At 39.1% G+C, this 12,203-nt stretch overlaps 1 protein-coding gene across 7 annotated transcripts in view; it reads left to right on the plus strand.

The window, feature by feature from the left end:
• The window catches only part of LOC582174 (A-kinase anchor protein 9), a 108,562-nt gene that overhangs the window by 27,974 nt on the left and 68,385 nt on the right, over positions 1 to 12,203 (plus strand). For 6 of the 7 annotated variants that reach the window (XM_030990729.1, XM_030990732.1, XM_030990730.1 and 3 more), the window contains 3 exons: positions 2,483 to 2,632; positions 4,846 to 4,989; positions 5,649 to 5,871. In XM_030990729.1, the coding sequence (XP_030846589.1) occupies positions 2,483 to 2,632; positions 4,846 to 4,989; positions 5,649 to 5,871 (517 nt within the window). Of the gene's footprint in view, positions 1 to 2,482; positions 2,633 to 4,845; positions 4,990 to 5,480; positions 5,529 to 5,648; positions 5,872 to 12,203 lie in introns of all 7 variants that reach the window. The other variant, XM_030990731.1, reaches the window with a different exon arrangement.

Here is a 12,203-nt window from a genome sequence, read left to right on the forward strand (position 1 = left end):
TAGCTTTCTTTAATGAGTAATGACTCTTTCTTGTTCTTGTATTCTCTTTTGCTCTTATTATTCATGCAAGTTCCATTTTATTTCTTCATCTTTTATTTGTGTTGACACCTTCATTCATCTCTTTATTTTATTTGTTCTTATATGACCCAGACTTTTAACAATACTGTCTTCTTAAATTGTAATAGGAAATCTCAATTTTTTTTTGGTAATAGGCCATGTTCGTATAAATGTTACCACATTAAGTGCATGCGCCTCGATACAAATATTTAAATCACCTGTAATGAATAATTGAATTTCAATAGTCAGAATTTAAATAGCATACATTAGTTGTTGCTAGGACAAACAATATGCCTTGCCCTACCGAACAAGACATAGTTTATATATGCAATTTGCATTATATTGAAAAACAATTATTCATAACAGGTGATTGAAATATTTGTATCAAGGACGTATGCTTTAGTTTACGAAATCTATTTGGATGAAGAAAATTGTGGGATGACCTAGGCTTTTTTATTCCAATTTCTCAAAATTCTAAACCTACATTTCAAGAAAGGAGGAAGTACCACTTTTCCCTTTGGTGTATTGTATCGAGATTAGACCGGTTTACTTACATATTCAAATTGTTTGCATATTTTTCAAACAAAGGTTGTTCTTGACAACCTCAAAGATTTCCCTGAGAGCTGCCCCACCTAGCAACAAGTAATGTATGCAGACTGGATTCCAAGTATTGTAGTTCATTCATTGATAACAGAATAATGGAAAAGGTCCCCAGGAAAAAAATATCCATAAATGTGGATATGTTTTTAAACTGGTCTATTGATTCAACAGTAAAAAATTCCCAAATAAAGACTAAAAATTCATATTTCACAATGAAGTAAAAATTAAGTGAAATGAGAGAAGATCAGAAGAAAAAATCATTAATTTCACATTGACATCAAACTTTCTGTAGGGTTTAGAAACACCATTAAATGGCAAACTACAACTAACATTCATATTCAAAGATTAGGGTTAAGAAACACCATTAAAAGACAAACCATCATTTTATCTCTACGGTATATCTTTACACTTAATGAGCATTTAGATTCAAAGTCAATGCATGTCCATTTTATGGCTGTATTATTTGTTTGTAATGTGTAAAGATTTTTTGGGGGTAAGTGACATGGGAAGTATGGTTGAGATAGAAATACATTATGTGTGGAGTTGAGGGGAGGGGGAGGGGGGCAAGGGCAATGAAGAGGACAGAGGCAGGGGGATGAAGACAGAGAGCGGTAGAATGAGAAAGTAAACAATTGAGATTACAAGAGAAGATGAAAAAAGCGATAGAGACCCAAATTGAGATAAAGAGAGAGAGAGAGAGAGAGAGAGAGAGGGGTAGATTGAAATGTGACAAAAAGAATGATTTACCGAGAGGGGAATAGAGGGAGAGGGAGAGAGAGAGAGAGAGAGACAGAGAGAGGGGTTGAATTTGGAAAATAATATATTTCCTGAAAGATAGACAGAGAGAGAGAGAGAGGGAGAGAGTGTATGTGTGAGAGGGGGGAGAGAGAGAGAGAGAGCAAGTGCAATATCACATGACCTATTTTCATCTTTCTAACCTGAATGCGGATTGGAGGGGGCTGGGCGAAGGGCCTATTTCTTCCCCTTTGATATTAAAACAAAGTCTCCAAAGTTCAAGTTTCATTCAAATGTCAAATGGTCATTTACCACTGATCAGTGACATCCAGTTGTGAATGGTGGGTTCTGACATCCAAACTTGATATAATAATGTGCGCTTATATCAGAACAATCGATCTCATTAAACAAATTTCCACAGTTCTGACCGCTTTGGTATTTCAGTCAGAATTAATTGATGGGTGGGTTCTGACATCCAAATTCAATATGAAAATGTGTGCAGATATTAGAACAATCGATCCTCAGTTCAGACCTCTTTGGTCATTTCGATTGGTGGCTAGCATTTCGCTGCGCTGCACTGGTTGGAAGATGTTGTCCCGCAAGCTGAAAAATTGCATACCGTACCTGCCAACCCTGCCAAATAATCCGGAATATTTTGATTTTTTGGAATTTAAGGACATTAAAATTTGGAATATTCTGAGTTATTTATTCTGATTAAAAAAAAAAAAAAAAAATTGCTAAAGCTAAATTAAGATTGTTTTATCATGTGCCACGATTGGAGAGTTCACATATTGCGTGCCTTGAATGGCTGCAGGAATGAGCAGCAAATTTTTTTTCGCTTTTTTGTACAGAAACTGCGTATTGCCAGTTACACTGCCGCTGCATGTGCGAACGCCTGTCAAGGGTAGAGATTCTTATTTTTGAAGGCATACCGTGCTAGAAATTCCTAATTCTTGTTTTTTAAATGTTAGCAAGTATGAAATTGGCCTGTCGCAGCTTGCCGGTGGGGGCACTTTCAATTGTGAATCCACACTATTTGCAGGCTTGTTTTGAACTTCCTCATGCAACCATGTTCTTGTACACCCCACAGCTTGAAGATATGAAGGCTGAGTTTGAATCCCGCATCGAAGGTGCGAAGGAAGAACTGGAGGAGGAGAGGAAGAAGCAGCTAGGAACCGTCAAGACGGTTCACGAGAGAGTGATGGAACAGGATCAAGCGGAACATGTCAAGACTTTACAGGCGAGCGTGAGGACCTAGCTGACATGTGTGTTTTGATTTTATGAAAAATGAAGAGAAAATCAAGAAAGGGTATAATAATGAAAAAAGGAAGAAGATGGAGATGAACAGGGAGGAGGGGGAGGAGTAGGAGGAGAAGAAAAGAATAAGAAATGGGAAAAGATGAAGAATACAAATTATGGAGAATGAGAATGAGAAATAAGGAGGAGGAGGAGGAAGATAAGAAAGAGGAGGAAAAAGAGGAGAAGAGGGAGGAGGAGAAGGAGGAGAAGGAGGAGGAGAAAGAGGAGAAGGAGGAGGAGGAGAAAGAGGAGAAGAGGGAGGAGGAGAAAGAGGAGGAGAGGGAGGAGGAGAAAGAGGAGAAGAGGGAGGAGGAGAAAGAGGAGGAGAGGGAGGAGGAGAAAGAGGAGGAGAGGGAGGAGGAGAAAGAGGAGAAGAGGGAGGAGGAGAAAGAGGAGAAGGAGGAGGAGGAGAAAGAGGAGAAGAGGGAGGAGGAGAAAGAGGAGGAGAGGGAGGAGGAGAAAGAGGAGGAGAGGGAGGAGAAAGAGGAGAAGGAGGAGGAGGAGAAAGAGGAGGAGAGGGAGGAGGAGAAAGAGGAGAAGAGGGAGGAGGAGAAAGAGGAGAAGAGGGAGGAGGAGAAGGAGGAGAAGGAGGAGGAGAAAGAGGAGAAGGAGGAGGAGGAGAAAGAGGAGAAGAGGGAGGAGGAGAAAGAGGAGGAGAGGGAGGAGGAGAAAGAGGAGAAGAGGGAGGAGGAGAAAGAGGAGGAGAGGGAGGAGGAGAAAGAGGAGGAGAGGGAGGAGGAGAAAGAGGAGAAGAGGGAGGAGGAGAAAGAGGAGGAGAGGGAGGAGGAGAAAGAGGAGAAGAGGGAGGAGGAGAAAGAGGAGGAGAGGGAGGAGGAGAAAGAGGAGGAGAGGGAGGAGGAGAAAGAGGAGAAGAGGGAGGAGGAGAAAGAGGAGAAGGAGGAGGAGGAGAAAGAGGAGAAGAGGGAGGAGGAGAAAGAGGAGGAGAGGGAGGAGGAGAAAGAGGAGGAGAGGGAGGAGAAAGAGGAGGAGAAGGAGGAGGAGAAAGAGGAGGAGAGGGAGGAGGAGAAAGAGGAGAAGGAGGAGGAGAGGGAGGAGGAAAAAGAGGAGAAGGAGGAGGAGGAGAAAGAGGAGAAGGAGGAGGAGAGGGAGGAGAAGAGGGAGGAGGAGAAAGAGGAGGAGAGGGAGGAGGAGAAAGAGGAGGAGAGGGAGGAGGAGAGGGAGGAGGAGAGGGAGGAGGAGAGGGAGGAGGAGAGGGAGGAGGAGAGGGAGGAGGAGAAAGAGGAGAAGAGGGAGGAGGAGAAAGAGGAGGAGAGGGAGGAGGAGAAAGAGGAGAAGGAGGAGGAGAGGGAGGAGAAGAGGGAGGAGGAGAGGGAGGAGGAAAAAGGAGAAGGAGGAGGAGAAAGAGGAGAAGGAGGAGGAGAGGGAGGAGAAGAGGGAGGAGGAGAAAGAGGAGGAGAGGGAGGAGGAGAAAGAGGAGGAGAGGGAGGAGGAGAAAGAGGAGGAGAGGGAGGAGGAGAAAGAGGAGGAGAGGGAGGAGGAGAAAGAGGAGAAGAGGGAGGAGGAGAAAGAGGAGGAGAGGGAGGAGGAGAAAGAGGAGAAGGAGGAGGAGAGGGAGGAGAAGAGGGAGGAGGAGAGGGAGGAGGAAAAAGGAGAAGGAGGAGGAGAAAGAGGAGAAGGAGGAGGAGAGGGAGGAGAAGAGGGAGGAGGAGAAAGAGGAGGAGAGGGAGGAGGAGAAAGAGGAGGAGAGGGAGGAGGAGAAAGAGGAGGAGAGGGAGGAGGAGAAAGAGGAGGAGAGGGAGGAGGAGAAAGAGGAGGAGAGGGAGGAGGAAAAAGAGGAGAAGAGGGAGGAGGAAAAAGAGGAGAAGAAGGAGAAGGAAAAGAAGAATAATAATAGAAATTATGGAGAATAAGAAATAAGAATGAGAAGAGGGAGAAGAAAAAAAGAAAAAGAAAGAGGAAAATAAGAATGATAATTAATATTATAGAGAACGAAAATTAGAATGAGAAGAGGGAGAATCAGAAAGAAGAGAAAAAAGAGAAGGAGGAGAAGAAAAAGAATAAGAAAGAGAAGAAACAGAATAATATAAAAAACAATATGGAGAATGAGAATAAGAATGAGAAAAGGGAGGAGGAGGTATGTACATTGTATTTTGTCCACCCCTCAAAACTCTTCTTTTTTTAAAAACTATAAAGGACTTGACGGACCAACATGAATGGGAGATGGAGGCTCTGAAAGGTGAATTGGACCTGAGACAGAGAGCGATCTTTGAGGAAATGAAAACTAAGATTGAAGAGAATAATCTGAAAGAGAAAGAATCCATCAGGCAGCAAAGCGAGGTAAGCATTTGCAAGACTGCAGTCCCTTACACAACAATTTATGTTGCTTTTAATAAGCTCATGTACAGTTTTGAAGGCCTCAAATTATTTTCATCAGATTTCTTTGATGTTACTTGATAGAAAAACAAGATGCTTGTAACTTTAAGCTGCTGTGCTACTATATTCCTCCTCAGTGAGGAATATTAATAATAATAATAATAATATCAAATATTTAAGAGCGCTAAAAACACGAAGTACCATTGCGCTTACAAATATATGAAAAGAGGACAAACAATGTACCGTCTCACAGGAAGTAGATCACTGGGGGAAAAGAATGAATGAATGTGAAAAAAGGTGCAAAAGCACATGAATTCATCAAGTCTTTTCTTGAATTGGCCATCATGTAAATGAGCCAGATGTAGGCTTTAAGTTCATATCTGACCCAAATAGGCTAGGCCCTAGATTTTATAATAGCTCTATATTTATCGCCATTAATTCCTTCGTCTTATCAGACCAAAGCCCGAAAAGAAGTGGAAGCGATCAAGTCTAGTCTGGAACAGGTGTTCATGTAAATGAGCCAGATGTAGGCTTCAAGTTTAGATCTGACCCAATTGGCCTATGCCCTAATTTTATACTAGCTCTATATTTATTGCAAACAATTCCTATAATTCTATGATCAGACCAAAGCCCGAAAAGAAGTGGAAGCGATCAAGTCTAGTCTGGAACAGGTCTACACGAGCCAGACAGAGTCCTTGAGGGCTGACCTAGCCCACGAGAAGGCCCAGGCCCTGAACGAGCTGCGTCAGGCCCTCATGTTGGCTAATGATGAAGCTCTGAAGAGGATGGAGGAAAGCTGGGCAGCCAAACTGGAGGAGGAGAGGAAAGATCTGGCTTACAGAACTGGTAAGATCTTGTTTTATTTTCATTTGGTCAGTTACCACAAACGTGACATACAGTGTATGATTGATATTGCTAATACAATTGATACTTTTGGCAATGACCGCGTTTCATGTCTGATTATGTTTGATGATTGTTTACCTGATTAATACAAAATATGTTCAGGGTACATGTTGCCTACTTGTGCAACTAAAAGTATTCCCTATGATTGGCCAGGCATATCTAGCAGCACTTGTATTTCTTTCCTTTTTTCATTTTTTACTATTCTATGTTGTATTTCTTTATCTTTTTGTTTCCGTATTATTTTTGACATAATTTGATTACTTTATTATGTTTAAGGTGTATGATGTGTTTAGTACAGGTCAACAAAATCAAATTCCATATATGGATTTGTTTGTTTATTTGTGTGTCTGTTGTGAGATAGTTACATGTAAATGGTACATTTGTCCATCAAGACGAATGACATGAAAACAAAAACAAACCGAATCATCATGTTTAAATACAATCTAGACTTTTCATCTTCATGGAGAATTGCATTTATTTCAAAATTTGGGGTATATACAGGCATTCCCTGTGATTGAAGAGTATTTTAAAGTATTTTTAAAGTAGAAGCCAGTCAACAGCTGATATTGTTTAAAATGTGTGACCTGTAAATGACTCTGAGGTCAAAATATATTGACTACAGGCGTATCGGATTCCCCTCCAGATGAATGGAATGACCCAAACATGACTAACCACCAATCAATGAGACCTTGCAGTTATCCTTCCTACCAATGCTCATTAGCATAACAAGGGCTATTCTATTATTGCACTCAAGCAGGGATGCAATAACATTGAGTCTGGTCGGAGGGACACTGAGTGAGGTGGTTTTAGAGTGGTCCTTGGCAGTTGGCGCGTGGCGCCTTTATTGGCTAACGCAGCTGTGTGTGTGTGTGTGTCTTGTGTGTGTACCAGGCGACTGTGTGTGTGTGTGTAAATCGAGAGCATACACACTGGCTACCATCAACAACACTGAGGGGGGTTTACACAATGGACTTTGAACCCTCGTCAATCAAACATGCCAAAACCACCAATCCATCCACTGTCTCTCGGTACAGTCCCATTCACCAAATATCACGTTAGATTTTTAATTGCTATCAGAGCAGTCAAGACGTAATTATATCATTGCCTGGGGATATTGGATTTGTTGACTTCCGACTACTAGGGCTCTAATCGTTTTTATAACCGATCTTGGCAACGCAGACGCTAGAAGCATGATTTAAGTCGGTAAATCGTAAAGTTGGTCCCGGACATCTGCCATCCCTGGCTGGATATTATTGATTTTATAAGCGATTTTGGAATTTCATGTATCGCTACCTGCATGTATATATAGCCTGTCACAAGAGGCATTCACTGTGAGTATTAAAGCCTTCTGCTAACTAGTGCTGCTGGTATCTCCTTGGTTGTAATCAGTATTTATTATTATGTTGTGTGTAATTTACATTCGTGCTAAAACCTTATTTTTCCTAGTTTATTACTCTTACATTCATTTCATTAATTGGTTGAAACTTGAAAATCTAGTACTCTGTTGTTCCTTCGCATATCTGTATCGCTTCTCTTTGTTCAATATTGATTTGTACTCTACATGCACAATGTGTGTATGATTTCCTATTACTGGCTTTGCTTCTGTAGAATATAATGCACATGCTATGATTAGAGATGGCACATGTTTTGTTACAGTAGTTATTTATTCAGATTTTAGCTGTGGAAGTAATAAGTTTTTCCTTCAATCATTGAAACTACTTCTTTGATTTTACATATGTGTATACATTTATAGGTTGTTGTATGTCTGCATCTATGTTTTCATATATCTAGTTGTGAAATTATACCCATGGTAAATTTGTCACAATAATTTGATAAAAATAGTAAGCAAAAATGCTGCAGATATGCGATGGTGCAGGATTATGGTCCAAATCCATCAAGCTTAAAATTGCAAGTCCACTTTATGGAAATCAGTCAACATATTGAATGTCTGAAATGGAGATAGAGAGGGAGAGAGAGAGAGAGAGAGAGAGAGGGTCCATTTTCTCTTTTTTCAATTTATGAACATGTTCAGTTCAAAGAGAGAGAGAAAGGGAAATAGAGAGAATGAGAGGGAATGAAGAGAGGAGAGGTGAAATAAAAGTGAGAAAAAGAGAATCAATGAGAGAGAGAGTAAGATAAAAAAAAAACAGAAGAAGATTATAAAGGAATTAAGGGATAAAGGGAGAGAAAGAATAGATAAGAGATAAAAGGGGTGAAAGGTAGAGAAAAAAGGAAAGAAAGTGATATTGAAACTAATAATAAGCAGCATAATAAGTACTCAATGACACCACATGTGGAAAGTGAGAGATATAAAAACCATATTGGTTTACCACTGTTTTAGAATTTAAAGGTAATACAAAGTTTTGGGAAATTTTGAGAATTGGGTGGATAGTGAATCTTTACAATTTTGATATATTTGGATACCCCTGTGGATGTATTATATGCACTACAAAAATTAGCCCTAAAACACTTCAGTTTTCGAGAAAAAATGAATATAAAAATTTACCGGTGCTCCCGGTAAATTTTGATAAATTTTAAATAGCGCCTATGACCGTACAATCGTAGCTGCGACCAGGAAAATCTCAGAATATGTAGTTGGGATATATATTTTCCAAACGGGAATAGCCAATCGGTCGATTTCAGCCAAGAAACATTGTTTCATAGCTAAATTAATATCTTGACCTTGAGAGGGAGCTATACAACATAAAGAGTTTATTATTTATAATCTCATAACTTTAGACTTGATTTCAACCGCGACAACGATCAATGTATATTGTAGGGACGCATATGCTTCCAATATGTTAATTTGAACCAAATTCATGACCCCATACCAAAACTTTGTATTACCTTTAATGTGCTCTGTAAACTTGTGCATCAATCAAATCTACAGTACCTTCACAATGCATACACATACAGTACCAGTACTTTACTTATCAATAGTTTTATAGATGCTGGTAATATTTTTTACCTAAGGAATTCTCTGTATATATTGCATATATGGGAATGGATGTATATTTTATGATTTTCATGAAGGAATTTCTAATACATTACATAATTGAATTATTTTCTTACCTACACCAAAACCGGCTTTCTCTTGATTTTCACTGTACTCTATACTGTTGAATAGAGTGTAAACATATAACTGTACTCCAAAAGTTTAAATACTGCTCATGTGCATAATTTTGCATTCGCAAAAAGGTTAGTGTACACATCTTTTGCCGACTGGCTGAATAAATATTGACAAAACATTTGAAAGAAACTTAAGAGTGCCATACAGTCATTGTACATATAGTGAAAGGTTAAAAGACTAGATGCCACATACACATTACCACAATGAATGTTGCATACATTTGTACATGACTGGATTTTATAAAATGTTGAAACTGAATTTTTTGCTCTAGATATATGCCGTCATGTGGTGGCATGGAGATTTAAGATTATCAAGTGTATGATTTACTAAAATTTAATTTTATGTCACTTTTTTTTTAAAGGAGAAGAGACTTCTATATATCGTAGGTGTTATTATGAACCGAAGAATCAATCATATATGTAGGCCTATAGCAGGGCGCGACAAACCCGCTTGCCCGACGTCCCGGGGCAACCAAATTGAGCCGTCGGGCAAGTAAATCAAATTATCACTTGCCCGATTCGGGCAAGTGATACTTTTACAGTAATTTCCTAGTGTCCAAGAACTCTACCATTCACCCGTCAACTTCTTACCCGTCGTCAAAATCCAGAAGCAAAAAAGCGATCGTTCCGATTTCGAAAAAACTTCACAGACAGCTAGCCAGCTCAGCTAGCTCAGCGCGCATGCAACAGTGACACTTCAAGCCATGAATGCCGCTCCGCCTCCACGCACGGCCGGCCGTGAGCTAGCTAGAGACAGCTAGCGCGATCGTACCAGCTGCGAGCTTATTCGCGCTCTCTCTCTCTAGCTCTGCAGGCCGCACCGACAGGCCTTTGCTATTCTCTGATTGCCGATTGGTTGAATCACGCCAAATATGACGTCATTATTCTAGGGAAATGAACACGTGCGAATCGGAATGGAATAAACAACAGGGATTTTCTAGTAAGTACAAAAAGTCAAATGTTTGATATTTATTCATAATGACTGTTAATGATTGTGAACATATTATTTAAAACTCGCTGCTCATATAAATCAGATGAATGTTTTTGTCTCGTTTTCAATTTATTACTGCGGTCTCAAGATCCGACCGAGCGAGTCATTTTGATAATAGTATCGAGACCCCCAGAATATAAGCCGTTGTTGTTTTGTTTTCATGGTTTTAGCGACGTTGTTTAGTCTAGTTTTCGCATACTTATCCGAGATTTATCGTAAAATATCTTCAATATTATTATTTAGTAAGAATTTACAAATTTTGGCATGATATTTATAGCAGTGAATGATGAAATAAAAATGTCTGTACTTTATTTAAAATAGTTGATTACCCATTATTTACATGACGTTTCTTGATGGAAGAGTTGACCCAAATTATTAACAGCTGAAAATTAGCCTACGTTTCCAAATGACAGCGGCTTGCACAGACACACACGTGCGTTGATCAGCTGTTTTTTCTCGATTGTGCTAGTAAACATGGAGGCACCGCCAGCCAAGAAAGCGAACTACGAACACAACAGACAACGAGGGTTCGTTCCGAAATGGAAGACGGAATTTCCATGGCTACAATTCAATAGTGATGAAAATACCATGAAATGTGAATCTGATTATTTATGGAGAATCAATAAAATGCGTTTTTTAAACCTTCAACCATCCTTTGTTGACCATTTTCTTTGACATATTAGGTTATTATTCAGTACAGTTACACTGTACATGTATGTGCATTAATTTGCTATCTAAAACACTAACTTATCATTACGAGATAATAAATGCTTTAACCTCGAGTCCTTTTTTCGCTTTAAAGTTTTGGGCAAGTGGAAATATTGTTTGGGCAAGTAAATTGAAAACCCACTTGCCCGACAGGGCAAGTGGTGAAAAAAATTCTTGTAGCACCCTGCTATAGTAATTTACGGATTCGTTGGTTATAATATCTAAGACGATTTAATATCAACCTGAATTTACTTTACAAAGAATTACTCAATCTCTATCAATACTGGTTATACTTCTTGTGCAGTTTGCATTTTAACATATATCTGTAGTGTGCATTAGCATTTGGCATGAATTATACATCCTTGCAACAAACAGTACTCGTAATGCACTTGAGCAAGCCGCATAACGGATGCTGAATGAAAAACACTTCAATATTCTAATTAGTTAAGTGTTCAACCTAGCTGGTACATACTGTATCTGCAAAGATCAAAGGTTACTATAACATACAGCGTAGATACTTGTGTATTTAAAACCGCAATCCCAGGCACTGTGTGTCTTTAACCAAAATGAAATTATAAAAATTATGAAGGAAAAAAGAAGGAAAAAAATGAGCATGCGGTATGCATCTACATGTAGATCATATTCCTTGAAGTCGTTTCCTTGTTCTGAAGACATACATTTATGATCGAAAGTAGTAAAGTGCTCTCACGTTTCTGCTCTCACAGACCTGAGTGTCCAAACAGTGACCCTACTGGCAACGCTACAAGACAGTATAGAACATTGATTTCACATGTGCATGTACAGTGTACATTTACAGCATCGATGTCATTATTGATATATTGACTTTTCAGTCATTCCCTTATTAAAGGTAATACAAAGTTTTGGGAAATTTTGAAATTCGGTGGATAGTGATTATGTAAAATGTTGATATATTTGGATACCCCTGTGGATGTATTATAAGCATTAGAAAATTGAGCCCCTAAAACACTGCTGCTCTTGAGAAAAATTTAATATCAAAATTTACCGGTGCTCCCGGTAAATTTTGATAAATTTCAAATAGTGCCTACGGCCGTACAATGGTAGCTGCGACCATGAAAATCTCAGAATATGAAGATGTGATACATAATTTCCAAATGGGAATAGCTAATCGGTCGATTTTAGTCAAGAAACATTGTTTTATAGCTTGATTGATATTTTGACCTTGAGAGGGAGCTATACAACATAAAGAGTGTATTATTTACAATTTCGTAACTTTAGACTCGATTTCAACCGCGACAACGATCACTGAATATTGAAGGATCGCATATGCTTCCAATAGGTTTATTTGAACCTATTTCATTACCCCATACCAAAACTTTGTAATACCTTTAAATAGATTTTGTTTGTATTATCGAAAGTAGTGTACATGTAGTGCATTCATGTTCACAGACCTGAGTGTCCAAACAGT

Source organism: Strongylocentrotus purpuratus, unplaced genomic scaffold, assembly GCF_000002235.5.
Source record: "Strongylocentrotus purpuratus isolate Spur 01 unplaced genomic scaffold, Spur_5.0 spur5_scaffold_19, whole genome shotgun sequence".
NCBI classification, from domain to species: domain Eukaryota; kingdom Metazoa; phylum Echinodermata; class Echinoidea; order Camarodonta; family Strongylocentrotidae; genus Strongylocentrotus; species Strongylocentrotus purpuratus.